Source organism: Oncorhynchus gorbuscha, linkage group LG01, assembly GCF_021184085.1.
Source record: "Oncorhynchus gorbuscha isolate QuinsamMale2020 ecotype Even-year linkage group LG01, OgorEven_v1.0, whole genome shotgun sequence".
NCBI lineage: Eukaryota > Metazoa > Chordata > Actinopteri > Salmoniformes > Salmonidae > Oncorhynchus > Oncorhynchus gorbuscha.
In genome coordinates this window covers 99838421-99863297 of record NC_060173.1, presented here as the reverse complement: position 1 = coordinate 99863297, position 24877 = coordinate 99838421, and the positions used below count along the sequence as shown (strand labels likewise).

At 44.2% G+C, this 24877-nt stretch overlaps 1 protein-coding gene across 1 annotated transcript in view; it reads left to right on the top strand.

Annotated features, from left to right (window-relative positions):
- Window positions 1–24877, top strand: part of LOC124047367 (receptor tyrosine-protein kinase erbB-4-like) — a 615153-nt gene that overhangs the window by 415489 nt on the left and 174787 nt on the right. Inside the window, exon 4 of the mRNA XM_046367795.1 lies at window positions 14428–14559. Within this exon, the coding sequence (XP_046223751.1) occupies window positions 14428–14559 (132 nt within the window). The remainder of the gene's footprint in view (window positions 1–14427; window positions 14560–24877) is intronic.

Genomic DNA, 24877 nt, shown 5'->3' with positions numbered 1-24877 from the left:
TGTGCTTTCGTTTTCGCCTTTTGTTATTTTGTTTGAATATTTTTGAATATTAAAATCATAAACACTTTCCACGCTGCATCTTGGTCCTCTTTTCATTCAACAAGCAAGAGCCGTTACAATGGTTCATCTGAGGGAGAAGCAGGATTTTGTACAAAGGTCCGGATTAGTGTTCCGCCCCTAGAAAGTGTCAGCTCTAGACTTGAGCTCAGTGTGGATGTTGTCCATGGATTCTGGTTGGGATATATGCATACTGTCACTGTGGGGACAACATCGTCAATGCACTTATTGACGAAGCCGGTGACTGAACCCGGAACATATTCCATTCTATGCAAGCAAAACAGTGGCATAGCATTCACTTAATCTGACCACTTTTGTATTGAGGCATCTGGTCTCCAGTGCGTCTCCTTGGGCCGGGGTACATGGCACCAGCCCTACACACGGTGTCCCCGGTTCGCCAGCACAGCCCAGTACATTCTGTTCCACCTCGGCGCACTGGCCTGGCGACGGGGAGTATCCAGCCAAGTAGGGTTTATTTTTTTATTTGACCTTTATTTATCTAGGCAAGTCAGTTAAGAACAAATTCTTATTTTCAATGACAGCCAATGAACAGTGGGTTAACTGCCGGTTCAGGGGCAGAACGACAGATTTGTACCTTGTCAGCTCAGTGGTTTGAACTTGCAACCTTCCGGTTACTAGTCCAATGCTCTAACCACTAGGCTACCCTGAGTCCCAGGGTTGTGCAGGCTCGGTACTCGAGACCTCCAGTGCGCCTCCACGGCCTATCCGGTGCCTCCTCCATGCACCATGCCTCCGGTGGAAGCCCCACACACCAGGCTGTCTCTCCATTTCCTTCCTCCAGGTGCTCCCTCCTGTCCAGCGCTGCCAGAGTCTCCCGTCTGTCCTGAGCTGCCAGAGTCTCCCGTCTGTCCTGAGCTGCCAGAGTCTCCCGTCTGTCCTGAGCTGCCAGAGTCTCCCGTCTGTCCTGAGCAGCCAGAGGCTCCCACTTGTCCTGAGCTGCCAGAGTCTCCCGTCTGTCCTGAGCTGCCATTGGGGGCCCGCTGCTAGGGTCCCCAGTCCGAGGTCGGCGGCGAGGGTCGCGCTCTAAAGGCGCCACGGAGGATCGTAAGGAAGCAGACAAAGAGTAAGGTGGAGTGGGTACCACGTCCCGCACCAGAGCCGCCACCGTGGACAGACGCAAACCCAGACCCTCCCCTATAGGGTCAGGTTTTGCGGCTGGAGTCCCACCTTTGGGTGGGGGGGTACTGTCACGTTCTGACCTTAGTTCCTTTGTGATGTCTTTGTTTTAGTATGGTCAGAGTGTGAGTTGGGTGGGCAGTCTATGTTCTTTTTTCTATGATTTGGTATTTCTGTGTTTGGCCTGGTATGGTCCTCAATCAGAGGCAGCTGTCAATCGTTGTCCCTGATTGAAAACCAGACTTAGGCAGCCTGTTTTTACCCTTGAGTTGTGGGTGTTTAGTGTGTTTTGCACCTGACAGAGCTGTTTCGGTTTAGCTTTTTTTGTTTCTTTGTTTGATAGTGTTCAGTTTAAATAAATAACATGAACAAGTACCACGCTGCGCTTTGGTCCTCACCTTCTTCCACCGACGACCGTTACACCTTTATTTAACCAGGTAGGCTAGTTGAGAACAAATTCTAATTTGTAACTGCGACCTGGCCAGATAAAGCAGTTTGACACATACAACAACACAAAGTTACACATGGAATAAATAAACATACAATCAATAATCCAGTAGAAAAATCTATGTACAGCATGTGCAAATGAGGTAGGATAAGAGCGGTAAGGCAATAAATAGGCCATGGTGGCGAAGTAATTACAATACAGCAATTAAACACTGGAATGGTAGATGTGCAGAAGATGAATGTGCAAGTAGAGATAATGGGGTGCAAAGGAGCAAGATAAATAGATAAATATAGTATGGGGATGAGGTAGATTGGATGGGCTATTAACAGATGAGATACTGTATGTACATGTGCAGTGATCTGTGGGATGCTCTGACAGCTGGTGCTTAAAGCTAGTGAGGGAGGTAAGAGTCTACAGCTTCAGAGATTTTTGCAGTTCGTTCCAGTCATTGGCAGCAGAAAACTGGAAGGAGAGGCGGCCAAAGGAAGAATTGGCTTTGGGGGTGACCAGTGAGATATACCTGCTGGAGCACGTGCTATGGGTTGGTGCTGCTATGGTGACCAGTGAGCTGAGATAAGGTTAAGCTTTTCCTAGCAGAGACTTGTAGATGACCTGGAGCCAGTGGGTTTTGCGATGAGTATGAAGCTAGGGCCAGCCAACGAGCGCATACAGGTCACAGTGGTGGGTGGTATATGGGACTTTAGTGACAAAACCGATGGCACTGTGATAGACTGCATCCAATTTGTTGAGTAGAGTGTTGGAGGCTATTTTGTACAGTGGGGAGAACAAGTATTTGATACACTGACGATTTTGCAGGTTTTCCTTCTTACAAAGCATGTAGAGGTCTGTAATTTTTATCATAGGTACACTTCAACTGTGAGAGATGGAATCTAAAACAAAAATACAGAAAATCACATTGTATGATTTTTAAGTAATTCATTTGCATTTTATTGCATGGCATAAGTATTGGATACATCAGAAAGGCAGAACTTAATATTTGGTACAGAAACCTTTGTTTGCAATTACAGAGATCATATGTTTCCTGTTGGTCTTGACCAGGTTTGCACACACTGCAGCAGGGATTTTGGCCCACTCCTCCATACAGACCTTCTCCAGATCCTTCAGGTTTCGGGGCTGTCGCTGGGCAATACGGACTTTCAGCTCCCTCCAAAGATTGTATGTTGGATTCAGGTCTGGAGACTGGCTAGGCTACTCCAGGACCTTGAGATGCTTCTTACGGAGCCACTCATTAGTTGCCCTGGCTGTGTGTTTTGGGTCGTTGTCATGCTGGAAGACCCAGCCACGACACATCTTCAATGCTCTTACTGAGGGAAGGAGGTTGCTGGCCAAGATCTTGCGATGCATGGCCCCATCCATCCTCCCCTCAATACGGTGCGGTCTTCCTGTCCCCTTTGCAGAAAAGCATCCCCAAAGAATTATGTTTTAACTTCCATGCTTCACGGTTGGGATGGTGTTCTTGGGGTTGAACTCATCCTTCATCTTCCTCCAAACACGGCGAGTTTAGTGGAGTTTAGACCAAAAAGCTCTATTTTTGTCTCATCAGACCACATGACCTTCTCCCATTCCTCCTCTGGATCATCCAGATGGTCATTGGCAAACTTCAGACGGGCCTGGACATGCGCTGGCTTGAGCAGGGGGACCTTGCGTGTGCTGCGGGATTTTAATCCATGACGGCGTAATGTGTAACTAATGGTTTTCTTTGAGACTGTGGTCCCAGCTCTCTTCAGGTCATTGACCAGGTCCTGCCGTGTAGTTCTGGGCTGATCCCTCACCTTCCTCATGATCATTGATGCCCCATGAGGTGAGATCTTGCATGGAGCCCCAGAACGAGGGTGATTGGGGCGGCAGGGTAGCCTAGTGGTTAGAGCATTGGACTAGTAACCGCAAATTTAAATCCCCGAGCTGACAAGGTACAAAATCTGCCGTTCTGCCCCTAAACAGGCAGTTAACCCACTGTTCCTAGGCCGTCATTGAAGTCAAGAAATGAGAGCACCTGGGGAGTAGGAGTGGAGCTAGGCACTGCAGGTCCTGGATTAACCTCTAATGCAGATTAACCTCTACATTTCTCGAGGAACAGAGGAGAAGTAGGATAAGGGTACGGCTAAAGGCTATAAGAACTGGCCGTCTAGCACGTTCGGAACAGAGAGTATAAGGAGCAGGTTTCTGGGCACGATAGCATAGATTCAAGGCATAATGTACAGACAAAGGTATGGTAGGAAGAGAGTACATTGGAGGTAAACCTAGGCATTTAGTATTGCATAAGAATGATACATTTATGGATTTTTTTCAAGGTATTGTTTTCTCTTTGTTAATTTATCATGTTAATACTTTCACATAACAATAATGGAGGGAATGTGTGGTGTATGAGGCAGGTTTGGAAAACACACACACACACACACACACACACACACACACACACACACACACACACACACACACACACACACACACACACACACACACACACACACACACACACACACACACACACACACACACACACACACACACACACACACACACACACACACACACAGACATACACACACGGTCTTGTACAGCTAACCTTGTGGGGACACAGAATTCAGTCCCCATTCAAAATCCTATTTTCAATTACCCGTAACCCTAAACCTATCCCTAATCCGTACTCTTACCCTCGCCTTAACCCTAGCCTTAACCCAAAAACCTAACCTTAACTCTAACCATAAACCTATCCCTAGCCCCTAACCCTAAACCTAAAACTGACCTTAGCTCCAAACCCTATCCCTTATTGTAATTCTAGCACTAATTTTAACCTTAACCCTAAACCCTCTAGAAAAAGCATTTCACCTTGTGGGGACTAACAAAATGTCCCCAGTTGGTGAACTGTTTGTTAGTTTACCATTATTGTGGGGACTTCTGATCCCCACAAGAATAGTTAAACACGTCCACACACACACCCACATTAGAATGACCTCACATTAAACATACATGTAGAGCTTCTGCGCTGAATGATCTTCACCGTATAATTTTATTGGATAGCACAATAACAACAAGATAATGATTTGCATCCTTTCTAAAGAGGCCATTAATGCCTTTTCCAATTCCAACTACTCGATCCGCACGAGCCAAGTTTCATATCTGCCTCCCAGAGTTAATACAATTCATTGCCACTCTGCAATTAAAAAACAGAAGGAGCATTTACCCCTTGGAATAATTGGCTGCATACATTTGTTCTGCTTTCTTACATTTCTTATTATTTTCCTCCGACGGTTTTCTTTAAATGGAGGGAGAAGGGGAGGGAGATGTGGGAGGAAGGGAGGGAGGCTGAAGAGATGTTTTGCCATACCATTGTAGTGTAAAGATGTGTGTGTGTGTGTGTGTGTGTGTGTGTGTGTGTTGGCTCAGGGGAACAGGCATAGCTGGGAACACAGGCTCAATGAATTGGCTAATTAAGAGTCCATTCTCAACCCACTAAACAATCAACAGAGGCCTCCGCTACAAGCTGCACACACGCACACACACACACACACACACACACACACACACACACACACACACACACACACACACACACACACACACACACACACACACACACACACACACACACACACACACACACACACACACACACACACACACACACACACACACACACACACACACACACACACACACACACACACAGAGGTGTAGTGTGGACCGTTAGATATGAGAAAACACCAACATACACCAACTTCCAGCAACTACCAGCACAGTGTGTAGCAGGCCATGGTAGGTACTGTAATCAAAAGCACACAGTATACTGTGTATGAGAGTTAGGACTGTTTTCTTTTACAGTACTTCTGTTGGTATGTTTTGTCTTTAGATTCGATTATATTAGATTGAGTTTATTAAGTACAGGGACACAGATGTAGTTGTAGGTTACAGTCTCAATGAGACAAAATGTTGATAGTAACAATAATAATAATAGTAATAACAATAATATACACATTTACTACTGTAGCAATGATAAATTACCATTGGGTGGTGGGGGCAGGGGAAGAGTCCATTGGGAAATGTTCGTGGGTGAGCAGTGGGGGGGTGAATGTAAGAGTAATATACAGTATACATATTTACTCTATAACAATGATAATTGTCCATTGCGGGGTGGGTGGGTGAACGGTAATTGTTTTTTTGGGGGTACAATATACATAAGGGGAGCAGGGAGAACTGCCCGCGTCTGAGTGAAGGAAGCAGGGAGAACAGGCTATGGCTAGGGAGGCTTGGGTCCTTGATTATCTTTTTGGCCTTCCTGCAAAACCTGGTGTTGTAGGTGTCCTGGAAGGCAGGCAGTGTGCACCCAATGGTGCGCTCGGCTAAGCCCACCACTCTCTGTAGAGCCTTTTGGTCCGCAGCAGTGGAGTTACCCTACCAGGACGTGATGCAGCCTGACAGTGGTGCTCCTGTAGAAAGAACACTGTGTGGGCCATCTGGGAAAGGTTGCATTTCTTCAGCATCCTGAGGTTGAAGTGTTGCTGACGTGCCTTCTTCACCACGGTGTCTGTGTGGTTTGACCATTTCAGCTTCTCGGCGATGTGCACGAGGAGGATCTTGCCGTTTTTAACCATCTGCAAGGCGGCCTCGTTGATGATGATGGGGGCGTGCCCAGCCTGGTTTCTCCTGAAGTCCACAACCAGCGCCTTTGTTTTGCTGTTGAGGGAGATGTTGTTTACCTGGCACCATGCCATCAGAGTGCCTACCTCATCCCTGTTGGCCATCTCTTGGTTGTTGGTAATCAGGCGTACTATTGTGGTGTCTCAACAAACTTAATAATGGAGTTGGAACTGTGTGAGGACACGTAATCATGGGTATACAGGGAGTACAGGATGGGACTGAGGACGCACCCATGTGAGGCCCCAGTGTTGAGAATCAGTGTAGAGGAGGTAACTTTGCCTACCTTCACCACCTGCGGGCGGCCCGTCAGGAAGTTCAGGACCCAATTGCAGAGGGAGGTGTTCAGTCCCAGGGCCATGAGCTTTTTGGTGAGCTTAGAGGGCACTATGGTATTTAAGGCCGAGCTGTAGTCAATGAGCAGCATCCTCACATATGCATGACTTTTGTCCAGGTGGGTGAGGGCAGTGTGTAGTGCAATGGCAATTGCATCGCCTGTGGATCTGTCAGGGCGGTAGGCGAATTGGAGAGGGTCGAGTGTGTCAGGGAGGGAGGAGGTGGTGTAGTTTTTGACTAGCCTCTTGAAGCACTTCATGATGACGGAGGTAAGTGCTAGTCATTCAGTTTAGTTACTTTACCTTTCCTGGGCACGGGTCTAATAGTGGACATCTTGAAGCAGGTTGGGGTAGTGGCCTGAGCTAGAAAGAGTTTAAAAAACACAAGAGCCAGCTGGTCTGCACATACCCTGAAGGCGAGGCTAGGGATTCTGTCTGTGCCGGCAGCCTTGCGAAGGGTTAACACGCTTGAATGAGTTACATACGTCCTCCATGGAGACCGTAAGTACATAGCCCTTGTCATTGTGCACAAAGCTTGAGAAAAGTAGGGTGGCTTTGATGCCTGCTTTTAAAAAAATCTGTGATCGTTAGGAGCCTCTGCCATATATACACCTTGTATCTGACCCGCTGAATTGCTCCTCCATTTATTGGACCAATATTGTGCGGACTTGACCACTGGAACTTCCCTCTTGAGTCTTTGATTTTAGGCGGGGATAAACATAATGGCAACATTGTCAGATTTACCAAAAGGAGGATGGGAGATAGCCTTATACCTGTGTCTAAATGTCATGTAGCAATGGTCAAGTGCTGAATTTCCACGAGTAGGACTGTCAATGTGTTAGTAATAATTTGGGAGCAAGTACCTCAAATTACCTTTGTAAAACTCCCCCACAACAATGAACGCTGCCTCCAGGTATACAGTCTCCAGTTTGTTCATTGTCCAATGAAGATCTTTGAGAGCATTTTTGGTGTACACTTGGGGCGGGATGTACACAGCCATGGCGATAATCCCTGAGAACTATCTTGGAAGGTAAAAAGGGTGATATTTGATAACCAACTATTCCAAAGAAAGCAGTGGCTCGCAAGTTCCTGTATGTTTCACCCGTCACAATGTTGTTGGTCATAAAACAGAGCCCACCACTTTTGATCTTCCAGAGAAAGCTCGCTTCCTGTCCGCTCAAAAGACGTTTAAACCCTCTGGTTGTATATAAATCGTTTGGATGTTGGGGGAGAGACAAGTTTCAGAAAAATAGAGTATGTTGCAGAATCTGATTTCCCTCTGGAAGGAGATCCTCGCTCTGAGTTCGTCAAGTTTATTAATTGGACACTGGCGAGAAGTATGCTTGGTAATGGAGGACGGGTCTTAATCTCACTAAGACCCCGCCATGTCTGCCTCTCCATTGGTGTCTCTGCTTCCTACTCTCTGGTTGGACTCTCAGGAAGCCTGAAGTCTCACCGAAATGGCTAGCCTATTGTTACGCCATCTCCGGGAATTCGGGAAGTTCGGGTGGATGGTGAGTAAGTTATTAATTTTCCAATAGTTCTGCCCGGGTGTATGAAGTATTGCTGAAACTAACTGATTAAGAAAATGAGAGAAGAAAACTACAAAAAACACACAATGTTTTAAACTGCGATGTTTAGTAGGGGCTCAAAGCAAGGTGCCATCTGTCTGCACCACCTTGCCATTGTTTTTCGAGTGCTTTTTCACAGCTACCACGTTAGTTGTTAATGATATTGTCAATGCTTTAGACACTAAAATGAACTGTGCTGCCTTGTTTGTGGACCTGTCAAAAGCATTTGATATTGTTAATCATGCTATTTTATTGAACAAGTTGTCCTCGATTGGCCTGGGCTCTGACGCCTGCACTTGGTTTCATGATTATCTTAATGACAGAACTCAGGCCATCGTGATTGATCGGGTTAAGTCTGCATTTCTTGAAGTGCATAAAGGTGTTATGCAGGGGTTGATACTAGAACCTGTTCTTTTCACAATTTATAGAAATGCTATTATATATTACATATAGAAATGCTATTAATCTGTTAAAAATTGTACATTTCATTGATATGCGGATGATACTATTGTCTATGCAATTGCCCCGACAGCTGACCTGTCTGTGACAAGGCTACATTCTGATATAAAACTTTTGCTTAATACTGGCAAAACTAACCACATGTTGTTTTCAAGCCCTTGTAAGATTGTCTCAGAGGGATTGCATCTTCTAACGTTGGATGGTACTATAATTGAACCGGTCCTTGCAAACACAAATTTTGGTATTTTGCAATGATTTATCTTTTAAAAACATATAAATGAGCTTGTTAAGAAACTAAGATTTAAAGTGTGCTTGTTTTTTTTTACAAAAACAGATCTTGTCTCTCTCTCTAGTCAGCAGGAAGCAGATTGTGCAGTCAACCTTTCTACCTGCTCTTGATTATGATGATACTATTTATCAAACTCCAGCTGCCTCTACTCTTAAACCCCTGGATGCCATTACTCATCACTGAATTCTTTACCAAATGGTTGGCTGGACCTTTTTGAAGCCACATGGATCACATCATTATTTTTGTTTCCAAGGCCCTCGTTGTAAAGCTTCAGACACCTAACTTCACTGTTAAGATTTCAAATTCAAAGTTATCATACCTGTTCACAGAGTTGTTTAACTCCGGAGACTCTTTTAGTTAGATAAGTCATGCTTTAGTGTTCTAGCTCTATATGTTTGAAATGATCTCCAAAATACATTTTGAATAGATGCGTTGGGGTCCCTAGGGCAGTTCAGGCAGTGGACAGAGGAATTTTATAATGATTTGTTTTGGTTCACTACGTTTTGTGTATATTGTGTATATTTGTTTTTGAATGTGCAATATGCGTTCATTCTTGCGGCGACCCATCCCGGATCCGGGATCGTGACTACGGCTCAAGCTCATTACCATAACGCAAAATGCAAAAAAATATTCTTAAAAATATTTAACCTCCACACATTAACAAGTCCAATAGCTCAAATGAAAGATAAACACCTTGTTCATCTACCCAGCAAGTCAGATTTCTAAAATGTTTTACGGCGAAAACATAGCACATATTTCTATTAGATCACCACCGAAACAAAAGACAAGAGGCAGCCATTTTGTCCCAGAAAATATAAAATTTAAAAGTAGGATTAAAAAATAAATAATTCACTAACCTTTTGAAAATCTTCATCAGATGTCAGTAATATGACATGTTACACAGTACATTTATGTTTTTTTTCAATAATATGCCATTTATATCCATAAATCTCTGTTTACAATGACGACATTTCAAAAAATGCTACTCAAATGTCCGGAGAAATGATGATAGCTCCGACAGATAACGTCAGATAACAAGCAATAAACATGACTAAATATACATGTTCTACATATAGTTAAAAAGATACACTTCTTCTTACATTTATTTTTAACGTTACAGAATTCGTTCACTAGGCTATACTGAGATGGCGCTCAGATATTAGCAGTATGTCTCCTCTACGTTTGGAGTCCACAGAAACCCAAAATAACCACATAAATATTCCCTTTCCTTTGATGTTCTTCGATCAGAAGACGTAGAAGGAGTCATACTTACCCAATACATCGTTTGGTTTCAAGTTGTGTGTCTCTGTATTAGCATATGCTAACAGCTTCAGCTGAAATGCACCCAAAATGACTTCTGGTCCCGCACTCTTGCGCATCAAAACTTCAAAATAACATATTATATGTCGACTAAACTGGTCAAACTAAGTGCAGAATCGAGCTTTATGATGTTTTTAACATGTAAAACAATGATCAGCGCGAACAAACAAACCGACATCAATTGGTGTTTCTTGGAAAGAAAGCGCCCCAAATCGGCCGCGTGCAATAGAGTGCATGTATTTTCGAGTGACCCGAACGTTTTTGCCCGCCAAAGGACGAGGGCACGCGAGATTCTCACAATGAATGCGCCATTTGAAAGCCGACATCGCGCTGAACACATACAAACTGTTCCCAGATCGCTAGCTGCTTGGGAAGGGGGGGGCGATGACGTCAAAGTTGGCCCAACTTTTCTGTTGCCAAGAGAGAGTTTGGGAGAATGGCTGCCCTGAGATTTCTGCTTTACATACAGACATAATTTAAACGGTTTTAGAAACTAGAGTGTTTTCTATTCAATAATAATTATTATATGCATATATTAGCAATTTTGGGAAAAAATATTTTCAGTTTACTATGGGCACACACTTCCTCCAAAGCGGGCAGTAATTCAGCCCTATCTCCAAGAGGTTAAGCTGTATTTTAGTTGTTTGTATTATATTTTATAGTGCTTTCGGAAAGTATTTTTGTGGAGAGTCCCTGTAATCCTAGATTCAGATCATTCAGGCGAGAAAAAGTGAAAACTATGGTCAGTAAAGAAAACTTCAAACTCGTCTCTCAATTTAAAAAAATGCATCAATACTTTTCCCCTTGATAACCAGTGCACTTCTGTATGTTGTAAAAGCGTTACATTGTCGCTGCCCATATCATTGCATAATGCATAAAATACACGAGAGTTCAGGGGCCTTGCTTTAACAAAGTTAACCATTTTCACTGTAGTGTCCAAAACATATTTCAAGCTGTCAGGCATTCCCTTGGCAGCAAGAGCCTCTTGGTGGATGCTGCAGTGTACCCAACTGGTGTCAGGAGCAACTACTTGCACACACATTACCACTCCACTATGTCTCCCTGTCATGGCTTTTGAGCCATCAGTACAGATACCAAAATGAGCAGCAGCTATGTTTGGCTACAGACAGACCGTTAGTGGAATTCCCGCGTGAGAGTAACGGTTAATCAAATCAAATCAAAGTTTATTTGGCACGTGCGCCGAATACAACAGGTAGACCTTACAGTGAAATGCTTACTTACAGGGTCTAACCAATAGTGCAAAAAAGGTATTAGGTGAACAATAGGTAGGTAAAGAAATAAAACAACAGTTAAAATACAGGCTATATTCAGTAGCGAGGCTATAAAAGTAGCAAAGCTACATACAGTCAGGCTGATTGAGGTAGTATGTTCATGTAGATATGGTTAAAGTGACTATGCATATATGATGAACAGAGAGTAGCAGGAGCGTAAAAGAGCGGGTTGGCAGGTGGATGTGATTGGATGTTAATTATTTGACCAGGCTACCTGTATTTTTCATAGTGTTATTATTTAGCTGAATACTAGATGGTTTAATTTAACTTTTGGCTGTGAAACAATGCTACTCAGGTGAGAAAAAAACTCAAATGTATAGCACCTTTGAAAAATATAAATGGACTGCTTGAAAATGTGAGGGTAATTATATTTTTTTAAACAAACAAACAAAAAAATATATAATTTTTCACATTTTAATTTGGCGCACCCCCAATGGCTTTGCGAGTACGCGTGCCCCAGTTTGGGGAATACCTACATTACAGCCTTATTCTAAAATTGCTTAAATCGTTTTTTTCCCTCATCAATCTACACACTATACCCCATAATGACAAAGCAAAAACAAACTTTTAGACATTTTAGCAGATATCGAGTTGTAGAAACATCTCAAGGACGATCAATGGAAACCGGATGCACCTGAGCTCACTTTCGTGTCTCATCGTAAATGGTCTGAATACTTATGTAAATAAGGTATTTCCGTTTTTATTTTTATTAATTTGCTAAAATGTCTAAAACACAGTTTCACTTTGTCATTATGGGGTTTTGTGTGTAGTTTGTTTGAAGATTTATTTTATTTTATTTAATACATTGTTGTCATTTGGGGACAATTGAACTGTGGAAATGTATTACTTTTTAACAATAATTCCCACAATTATATTTTTAGGGGGTCTTAATGTTGTGACAACAATCGGATACTGGTGATGTTCTTACCAAGCTTTTACCTCTCTGGTTTTATTTGTTGTGAACCATATTCCTCCTATCTCAAAGGCCCCATGTGTACCTCATGTTTAAAAACTAGGGAATCTGAATCACTGAGCAGAGCCTGAACACGCAGAGAATATCATCCATGCTCAAAGAGACAAGTCAACCATGTGCTAAAGCACAAATGCACAGACACACAAACACACACACCACATTGCCTCTCCTCTTGTCCATAAAAACACATTGGGGGCCAGGGAAGTCATGCTGAGGTTTTGTGCTGTGTTTGTTTGGTAGTGTTTATATGTCCCTTGCACGGCCCAGTTTGCCTATGAGCAGCGGTTGCTCCTTCCACCTCTGTGCTGTGAGTGCCACACACACACAAACACACACACACACACACACACACACACACACACACACACACACACACACACACACACACACACACACACACACACACACACACACACACACACACACACACACACACACACACACACACACACACACACACGCACACACCCAGACACACACAAGCAGACACACACGTACCCTAGCGGAACATCCCTCCCTCCCATCCCTCCCATAGCGTGGCTGAGAATTAATTTCTGTGATGAGCGCCAGGTTCCATCCCTCCCGTAGAGAGAAGCAGAAAACATATTAACACCACCTCCAATCATCTGTGGAGTATGCTTTAATCAGGCTGATACGGGTACTGCTAGGTTACACACATACACACACACACTCTGCTACGGGGCTTCTGCCAGCCATAGGGGTTATGAATACTGCTCATCTGTTTCAACCGTACATCGCTAACCTGCTTGTGGGGAGATCAAGATAGACTCCCCAATCACACACTGACACACACACAATTGTGGAGAGAGAGAAAGCCAGCTCTGTAAATAATGCTAATCTTCTAGCAACAAGCTGGGGTTTTATTTAGTTTTTTATTCGGCTGGAGTCTGGATTAGGTCTGACAAGGACTTTCTTTGAGAATAGTCTATAATAGGATGAGAATAACCGGGGCTGCCCTCTGTTAACCAATCAGAGAACACAATATTGCACTGTGAGAATGGAAGTTAGTGGGTGTGAAAAGAAGAGACTGGTTGGATCGCTTCCAGCCCCAGTAAACTCTCTGATCCGAGGTGGACAGTATGATCAATATTAGAAGATGGGCTGAATCCCAAATTGCAACCTATTCCCTTTATTGCACTTCTTTTGACCAGGGCCCATAGTGAATAGGTTCCATTTGGGACTCAGCCAGGATATAATCTCATCCTCTCCTCCCTCCCCTGATGAAATATGAAATTACAAACGTGTTACTGTTGTTGTCTCTCGCTCTCTCTCTCTAGCTGGCTGGGGCTTCAAATCCAGGCTGGATGGATTTAGTTTCATGGGGGGGTAACATAGTTATTTCCTATGTTCATGTCTGCTGCGGTGTGTTTGTGTGTCTGTGTGTCTGTGCGTGCAAGTGTGTGTGTGTGTGTGTGTATCTGCGTGGCATGTCTGCGTGTGTCTGTTGGTATGAGGAAGAAGAGAGAGGAAAAACAACAAAACTAGATTATGGTTAATAATAACAGCAATAAGACAAGGATTTGTCTGCCTGACCTTCTAAAAACCTCATCCATCAAATATATCTGGTGGAGGATGGAGGAGTCAGGGCTGAGGTCTCCGTTAGCTGTTTCTCTCATATCTAATGGTGCACACTACACCTCCGTGTGTGTGTGTGTGTGTGTGTGTGTGTGTGTGTGTGTGTGTGTGTGTGTGTGTGTGTGTGTGTGTGTGTGTGTGTGTGTGTGTGTGTGTGTGTGTGTGTGTGTGTGTGTGTGTGTGTGTGTGTGTGTGTGCCTCCATGCGTGTGTCCATGTGTGTGCGTGCATCTTTTTGTTCATGGGTCAGGACCTTGTCCTGATGTGTTTCTCTGTGTTTTCTCCTATCCCACAGAGATCCTACAAGGCGGTGTGTATGTCGACCAGAATAAGTTCCTGTGCCATGCAGACACCATCCACTGGCAAGATATCGTCAAGAACGCCCGCGTAAGCCCTCTGGTGGTGCCCACCAATAGCAGTGTTTCATGTGAGTAGCTCATCAATGAAAGAGAAGGTAACATCTACTGACTTAAATAATTATGTTGCCTTTTTACTGGATGGTTTTCACAAGAACAGAAAGAGATATACAGGGGGGATATACAGAGGGGATATAGAGGGGGATATACAGGGGAGATATACAGCGGAGGATATACAGGGGGATATATAGGGGGGATATACAGGGGGATATACAGGGGGATATACAGGGGGGATATACAGGGAGGATATATAGGGGGATATACAGCGGAGGATATACAGGGGGATATATAGGGGGCATATACAGGGGGATATACAGCAGAGGATATACAGGGGGATATATAGGGGGGATATACAGGGGGATATACAGGGGGATATATAGGAGGGATATACAGGGGGATATATAGGGGGATATACAGGGGGATATATAGGGGGATATACAGCAGAGGATAAATATGGGGGATATACAGGGGGATATATAGGGGGATATACAGGGGGATATATAGGGGGATATACAGCGGAGGATATACAGGGCGGATATATAGGGGGATATACAGGGGGTATATATAGGGGGATATACAGGGGGATATATAGGGGGATATACAGGGGGATATATAGGGGGATATACAGCGGAGGATATACAGGGGGGTATATAGTGGGGATATACAGCAGAGGATAAATATGGGGGATATATAGGGGGATATACAGCAGAGGATAAATATGGGGGATATACAGGGGGAATATATAGGGGGATATACAGCAGAGGATAAATATGGGGGATATACTGGGGGATATACAGGGGGATATATAGGGGGGATATACAGGGGGATATACAGGGGGATATACAGCGGGGATATACAGGGGGATATACAGGGGGATATATATAGGGGGATATACAGCGGGGATATACAGGGGGATATATAGGGGGGATATACAGGGGGATATACAGCAGGGATATACAGGGGGATATACAGCAGGGATATACAGGGAGATATATAGGGGGATATATAGGGGCGATATACAGGGGGATATACAGGGGGATATATAGGGGGGATATACAGGGGGATATATAGGGGCGATATACAGGGGGATATACAGCAGAGGATATACAGGGGGATATATAGGGGGATATACAGGGGGATATACAGCGGAGCATATACAGGGGGATATACAGCAGAGGATATACAGGGGGATATACAGCAGAGGATAAATATGGGGGATATACAGGGGGATATATAGGAGGGATATACAGCAGAGGATAAATATGGGTGATATACAGGGGGATATTTAGGGGGATATACAGCAGAGGATAAATATGGGCGATATACAGGGGGATATATAGGGGGATATACAGGGGGATATATATAGGGGGATATACAGCGGATATACATTTACATTACATTTAAGTCATTTAGGAGGATATATACATGGGGGATATATAGGGGGATATACAGGAGGGATATATAGGGGGATATACAGGGGGATATATAGGGGGGTGTACAGGGGGATATACAGGGGCGATATACAGGGGGATATACAGGGGGATATATAGGGGGATATACAGGGGGATATAAGCAGATGATATACAGGGGGATATACAGGGGGATATACAGGGGGATATGCAGGGGGATATACACAGGGGATATACAGGGAGATATACAGGGGGTTATACAGGGGGATATACAGGGGGATATATAGGGGGATATACAGCGGATGATATACAGGGGGATATACAGCAGAGGATAAATATGGGGGATATACAGGGGGTTATATAGGGGGATATACAGCAGAGGATAAATATGGGGGATGTACAGGGGGATATACAGGGGGATATACAGCGGGGATATACAGGGGGATATATAGGGGGATATACAGCAGGGATATACAGGGGGATATATAGGGGGATATACAGGGGGATGTACAGCAGAGGATAAATATGGGGGATATACAGGGGGGCTACACAGCAGAGGATAAATATGGGGGATATAGAGGGGGAATACAGGGGGATATACAGGGGGATATACAGCAGAGGATAAATATGGGGGATATACAGGGGGAATACAGGGGGATATACAGGGGGATACACAGGGGGATATACCGGGGGATATTCAAAGGGGATATACAAAGGGGGATATACAGCATAGGATATACAAAGGGGGATATACAGGGGGATATACAGCAGAGGATATACAAAGGTGATATACAGGGGGATATACAGCAGATGATATACAAAGGGGGATATACAGGGGGATATGCAGGGGGATATACAGCAGAGGATATACAAAGGGGATATACAGGGGGATATACAGCAGAGGATATACAGGGGGATATACAGCAGAGGATATACAGGGGGATATACAGCAGAGGATATACAGCGGGGATATACAGGGGGATATACAGGGGTTATACAGGGGGATATAAGCAGAGGATATACATGGGGATATACAGCAGATGATATACAGGGGAGATATACAGGGGAGATATACAGGGGGATATAAGCAGAGGATATACAGGGTGATATACAGCAGAGGATATACAGGGGGATATACAGGGGAGATATACAGGGGGTTATACAGGGGGATATACAGGGGGATATACAGGGGGATATACAGGGGAGATATACAGGGGGGTTATACAGGGGGATATAAAGGGGGATATATAGGGGATATACAGCGGATGATATACAGGGGGTATATATAGGGGGATATACAGCAGATGATAAATATTGGGGATATACAGGGGGATATATAGGGGGGATATACAGCAGAGGATAAATATGGGGGATATACAGGGTGGATATATAGGGGGATATACAGCAGAGGATAAATATGGGGGATATACAGGGGGATATATAGGGGGATATACAGGGGGGATATACAGTGGGGATATACAGGGGGATATATAGGGGTGATATACAGGGGGATATACAGCAGGGATATACAGAGGGGATATATAGCGGGGATATACAGGGGGATATACAGCAAAGGATAAATATGGGGGATATACATGGGGGCTACACAGCAGAGGATAAATATGGGGGATATACAGGGGGAATACAGGGGGATATACAGGGGGATACACAGGGGGATATACAAAGGGGGATATACAGCAGAGGATATACAAAGGGGGATATACATGGGGGATATACAGCAGAGGATATACAAAGGGGATATACAGGGGGATATACAGCAGAGGATATACAAAGGGGGATATACAGGGGGTTATACAGGGGGATATACAGCAGAGGATATACAAAGATATACAGGGGGATATACAGGAGGATATACAGCAGAAGATATACAGGGGATACACAGCAGAGGATATCCAGGGGGGATATACAGATATACAAGGGGGATATACAGGGGTTATACAGATATAAGGGGTATATACATGGGGATATACAGCAGAGGATATACAGGGGAGATATACAGGGGATATAAGCAGAGGATATACAGGGTGATATACAGCAGAGGATATACAGGGGGATATACAGGGGAGATATACAGGGGGTGTTATAGAGGGGGTATACAGGGGGATATACAGGGGGATATACAGGGGGTTATACAGGGGGTTATACAGGGGGATATAAAGGGGAGATATACAGCAGTGTTATACAGGGGGTATATACAGGGGATATACAGGGGGATATACAGGGGGATATACAGGGGGGTTATACAGGGGGTTATACAGGGGGTTATACAGGGGGATATACAGGGGAGATATACAGGGGTGATATACAGGGGAGATATACAGGGGGTTATACAGGGGGATATACAGGGGGATATACAGGGGAGATATACAGGGGGATATACAGGGGGATATACAGGGGGATATACAGGGGGATCTACTGAGGGGGGCTATACTGAGGGGCTATACTGGTTGAGTATATTCCCAGGGACATATATGGGGGATGTACAGGGGGATATGCAGCAGAGGATATACAAAGGGGGAAAAGGGGGATAAATGGGAAGGGTTATATGGGTGGGGATATGCAGGGGTATACAGCGGAGAATTTACAGGGAGGGTACAAAGGGCGGGATATACCGGGGGAATGTACAAGAGGGAGATATAAAGGGGGGGGGGTGGTGGTACACGAGGGAGGGACATACAGGGGGATATATGGAAGGGAGATACAACTGGGAGATATACAGGGGGATATACAGAGGGGGAAATATACCGTGTGTGGATAAAAAGGGCGGGATATACGGGGATGAAACAGTTGAAGTTGGAAGTTTACATACACCTTAGCCAAATACATTTAAACTCAGTTTTTCACAATTCCTGACATTTAATCCTAGTAAAAATTCCCTTTTTGGGTCAGTTTGGATCACCACTTTATTGAAAAAATGTGAAATGTCCGAATAATAGTAGAGAGAATGCTTTATTTCAGCTTTTATTTCTTTCATCACATTCCCAGTGGGTCTGAAGTGTACATGCACTCAAATTACTATCTGGTAGCATTTGGCTTTAAATTGTTTAACTTGGGTCAAACGTTTCAGGGAGCTTTCCACAAGCTTTCTGACGGATGTCTTATAAGATGTTGCTTCAATATATCCACATAATTTTCATCCCTCATGATGCCACCTATTTTGTTAAGTGCACCAGTCCCTCCTGCAAGCAAAGCACCCCCACAAATGATGCTGCCACCCCCGTGCTTCACGGTTGGGATGGTGTTCTTCGGCTTGCAAGCCTCACCCTTTTTCCTCCAAACATAACGATGGTCATTATGGCCAAACAGTTCTATTTTTGTTTCATCAGACCAGAGGACATTTCTCCAAAAAGTACAATCTTTGTCCCCATGTGCAGTTGCAAACCGTAGTCTGGCTTTTTTATGGCATTTTTGGAGCAGTGGCTTATTCCTTGCTGAGTGGCCTTTCAGGTTAAGTCGATATAGGACTCGTTTTACTGTGGATATCGATACTTTTGTACCTATTTCCTCCAGCTACTTCACAAGTTCCTTTGCTGTTGTTCTGGGATTGATTTGCACTTTTCGCACCAAAGTACGTTAATCTCTAGGAGACAGAAAGCGTCTCCTTCTTGAGCAGCATGATGGCTGCATTGTCAGATTGTGTTTATACTTGCGCACTATTGTTTGTACAGATCAACGTGGTACCTTTAGGCATTTGGACATTGCTTCCAAGGATGAACAAGACCGTTTTTTCTGAGGTCTTGGCTGATTTCTTTTGATTTTCCCATGATGTCAAGCAAAGAGGCACTGAGTTTGAAGGTAGGCCTTGAAATACTTCCACTGGTACCTCCAATTGACTCAAATTATGTCAATTAGCCTATCAGAAGCTTCTATAGCCATGACATCATTTTCTGGAATTTTCTAAGCTGTTTAAAGGCTCAGTCAACTTAATGTATGTAAACGTCTGACCCACTGGAATTGTGATTCAGTGAATTATAAGTGAAATAATCTGTAAACAATTGTCTGTAAACAATTTTTGGAAAAATGACTTGCCATGCACAAAGTAAATGTCCTAACCGACTTGCCAAAACTATAGTTTGTTAACAAGAAATTTGTGGATTGGTTGAAAAACTAGTTTTGATGACTCCAACCTAAGTGTATGTAATCTTCCGACTTCAACTGTAGAGAGGGGGGATATACAGGGGGGATATATGGTGGAATATATGGGAAGGGATATATGGGAGGGGTTATACAGTGGGATATGCGAGGGGTATATGAAGGGGGAAACTGGAGGAGTAATACAGTAGGGATTTCAGCGGGCTGTCACGTTCTGATCTTAGTTCTGTTATTATATCTTTGTTTTAGTATGGTCAGAGTGTGAGTTGAGTGGGTTGTCTATGTTCGTTTTTCTATAATTTAGGATTTTTGTGTTCGGCCTAGTATGGTTCTCAATCAGAGGCAGCTGTCAATCGTTGTCCCCGATTGAGAATCATACTTAGGGAGCCTGGTTTCACTTTTGAGTTGTGGGTGTTTATTTTCCGTGTTTGTGTTTGAGCCACACGGGACTGTTTAAATTTGTTTCACATTGTTGTTTTGTATTTTGTAGTGTTCAGTTTTTCTTATTAAATTATGGACACTTACCTCTCTGCAAATTGGTCCGATCTATCTTACTCCTCATCAGAGAGGAAGACGACGAGCATTACAAGGGCATATACAGGAGGGTATATACATGGGGGACATATGTAGAGGGGTAAACGGGTGCAATGTATGCAATGTAAATATGGGGGCATATACAGGGGGTTATACTGGACGGTGGGATAAACGGAGGGATATACGAGGGTGATATACGAGGTGGCTATGTGGGGGGATATACAGGGGGAGATCTACAAGTGGGATATATACATATACGGGGAGGAATGCAGGGGCGATACAAAAGGGAGATATACAGGAGGGGGATACAAAAGGGAGATATACAGGGGGATATACAGTGGGGGCAATACAAAAGGGAGATATACAGGAGGGGGATACAAAAGGGAGTTATACAGGGGGATATACAGGGGGGGTACAAAAGGGAGATATACAGGGGGATATACAGGAGGGGCGATACAAAAGGGAGATATACAGGGGGATATACAGGAAGGGGGATACAAAGGGAGATATACAGGGGGATATACAGGAAGGGGGGGATATACAAGAGGGGCGATAGGGAGATATACAGGGGGATATACAGGGGGCGATACAAAAGGGAGATATACCTGAAGGGGGATACAAAAAGGAGATATACAGGGGGATATACAGGGGGATATACAAGAGGGGCGATACAAAAGGGAGATATACAGGGGGATATACAGGGGGGGGGGCGATACAAAAGGGAGATATACCTGAAGGGGGATACAAAAAGGAGATATACAGGGGGATATACAGGAGGGGCGATACAAAAGGGAGATATACAGGGGGTTATACAGGAAAAATAACTCAAAAGTAAAATAATTAAGTGCCTTAGAATGGAGTATTGCAATGGGTGCACCAGTTTGTGTCAAGAATTGCTGATGGGTTTTTCATGCACAACAATTTCTTGTGTGTATCAGAATGGTGCCCCACCCCTTAGGACATCAGGTCAACTTGACACAACTGTGGGAAGCATTGCAGTCAGCATTGGTCATTCTCCCTGTACATAGCCGCAGTAGTTTGTGGTTGGGTTGTGTCCCTGTGCATATCCACAGTAGTTTGTGGTTGGGTTGTGTCCCTGTGCATAGCCACAGTAGTTTGTGGTTGGGTTGTGTCCCTGTGCATAGCCGCAGTAGTTTGTGGTTGGGTTGTGTCCCTGTGCATAGCCACAGTAGTTTGTGGTTGGGTTGTGTCCCTGTGCATAGCCACAGTAGTTTGTGGTTGGGTTGTGTCCCTGTGCATAGCCACAGTAGTTTGTGGTTGGGTTGTGTCCCTGTGCATAGCCACAGTAGTTTGTGGTTGGGTTGTGTCCCTGTGCATAGCCGCAGTAGTTTGTGGTCGGGTTGTGTCCCTGTGCATAGCCGCAGTAGTTTGTGGTTGGGTTGTGTCCCTGTGCATAGCCGCAGTAGTTTGTGGTTGGGTTGTGTCCCTGTGCATAGCCGCAGTAGTTTGTGGTTGGGTTGTGTCCCTGTGCATAGCCGCAGTAGTTTGTGGTTGGGTTGTGTCCCTGTGCATAGCCGCAGTAGTTTGTGGTTGGGTTGTGTCCCTGTGCATAGCCGCAGTAGTTTGTGGTTGGGTTGTGTCCCTGTGCATAGCCGCAGTAGTTTGTGGTTGGGTTGTGTCCCTGTGCATAGCCGCAGTAGTTTGTGGTTGGGTTGTGTCCCTGTGCATAGCCACAGTAGTTTGTGGTTGGGTTGTGTCCCTGTGCATAGCCGCAGTAGTTTGTGGTCGGGTTGTGTCCCTGTGCATAGCCGCAGTAGTTTGTGGTCGGGTTGTGTCCCTGTGCATAGCCGCAGTGGTTTGTGGTTGGGTTGTGTCCCTGTGCATAGCCACAGTAGTTTGTGGTTGGGTTGTGTCCCTGTGCATAGCCACAATAGTTTGTGGTTGGGTTGTGTCCCTGTGCATAGCCACAGTAGTTTGTGGTTGGGTTGTGTCCCTGTGCATAGCCACAGTAGTTTGTGGTTGGGTTGTGTCCCTGTGCATAGCCGCAGTAGTTTGTGGTTGGGTTGTGTCCCTGTGCATAGCCGCAGTAGTTTGTGGTTGGGTTGTGTCCCTGTGCATAGCCGCAGTGGTTTGTGGTTGGGTTGTGTCCCTGTGCATAGCCACAGTAGTTTGTGGTTGGGTTGTGTCCCTGTGCATAGCCGCAGTGGTTTGTGGTTGGGTTGTGTCCCTGTGCATAGCCACAGTAGTTTGTGGTTGGGTTGTGTCCCTGTGCATAGCCACAATAGTTTGTGGTTGGGTTGTGTCCCTGTGCATAGCCACAGTAGTTTGTGGTTGGGTTGTGTCCCTGTGCATATCCACAGTAGTTTGTGGTTGGGTTGTGTCCCTGTGCATAGCCACAGTAGTTTGTGGTTGGGTTGTGTCCCTGTGCATAGCCACAGTAGTTTGTGGTTGGGTTGTGTCCCTGTGCATAGCCACAGTAGTTTGTGGTTGGGTTGTGTCCCTGTGCATAGCCACAGTAGTTTGTGGTTGGGTTGTGTACCTGTGCTGCGATTCTTTTCCACCGTCTGAAGACGTCTGTATCGGTCCGCTATTACACAACTAGTTGAGTCTGATAATTATCTATCCAAAACAGAAAAAGTTCATCTGATAATACGTGTGGATTATAAAAAGACTTGCTTGATATATGTTTTCCAGTTTCTTGAAATACTTTGCAAATGCAAACTATGTCAAAACTGAAATTGTCATACTGGTCCCCCGTGGGAATCAAACTCACAACCCTTACATTGCAAGTGCCATACTCATCACATCACATCATCCCAAAACACTTGATGTACTCAATTACTGTATTGGTCCTTGTTTTTCCTCATGGTGATGGAAAGTCTACAGGTACAAACCTTGATGACCAGCCTATGTACAATGCAGTCATGTACAGTACATTTAACATGAAGTGGTTTGTAAGGATGGTAAATTAATACTGCACAAAAAGTGGATGTTTTCTATGTTATTTGATCAAGAAATGTAATTTGATGTAAATATTTTGTGTCTCTGCCCATAACTTTGCACCTTTCGATGTAAATGATTGAGAACAGGGTTTTTGTTCTTTCTGCATCCCATTAGAATTTAAATAACAGAGAAAGGGTCACGGCATCAACTCTTACAATTCCAACTATTAAATCCTGTAAAATACTGTTCTTAATTATATACCTTTCTTGCCAAAGCGGAATTGCTGATTTTTTTTTTTGCCCGCGTTACAGACGTCTATATCGGTCCGCAAATACGAGTAAAGGCCCAGTGCACTACTTTTGTGAAAACATGTTTTTTTTAAATAATAATACATATTTATTTATTTATTAATACATATGTATTTGTTTTTATTCTGATTTTCACTTGATTATTTGCTAGAGAGCATTTGGATGAGGTGAAAGGGAGATTATTAGTGGTCTTGTATGTCTTCCATTTCCTAATAATTGCTCCCACAGTTGATTTCTTCAAACCAACCTGCTTACCTATTGCAGATTCAGTCTTCCCAGCCTGTTGCAGGTCTACAATTTTGTTTCTGGTGTCCTTTGACAGCTCTTTGGTCTTGGCCATAGTAGAGTTTGGAGTGTGACTGTTTGAGGTTGTGGACAGGTGTCTTGTGGTTGGTAACAAGTTCAAACAGGTGCCATTAATACAGGTAACGAGTGGAGGACAGATGAGCCTCTTAAAGAAGAAGTTACAGGTCTGTGAGAGCCAGAAATCTTACTTGTGTGTAGGTGACCAAATACTTATTTTCCACCATAATTTGCAAATAAATTCATTAAGAATCCTACAATGTGATTTTCTGGATTTTTATTCTCATTTTGTCTGTCATAGTTGAAGTGTACCTATGATGAAAATCACAGGCCTCTCTCATCTTTTTAAGTGGGAGAACTTGCACAATTGATGGCTGACTAAAAACTTTTTTGCCCCACTGTACATATGTTAGCGTTGTCCCCATCTCCCAATCTTACCCAATTATCATATAGGTAGGGAGCGAGGGAGCAAGGACGTGAGGGAGGGAAGGAAGGGTAGCACAGGGCAGGTGATGGAAAGTTAGAGAGTGTCAGGGATAGATGGAGAGAGGGAGGGATGAGAGAGGGAGAGGGGAAGGGAGAGGATGTAGATAGAAATGTCAGGGAGAAAGTGTCAGGCTTCAATGTAATTGCTCTTAACTGAACTGGAACACACAACTCCAGCACTCATCCTGCCTCACACTACAATTACCAGGCAGTCAATTAAGCCCTCCAAAACACAGCTAACACTAATATAACAGCAGAGTGTCTCGCTAGGT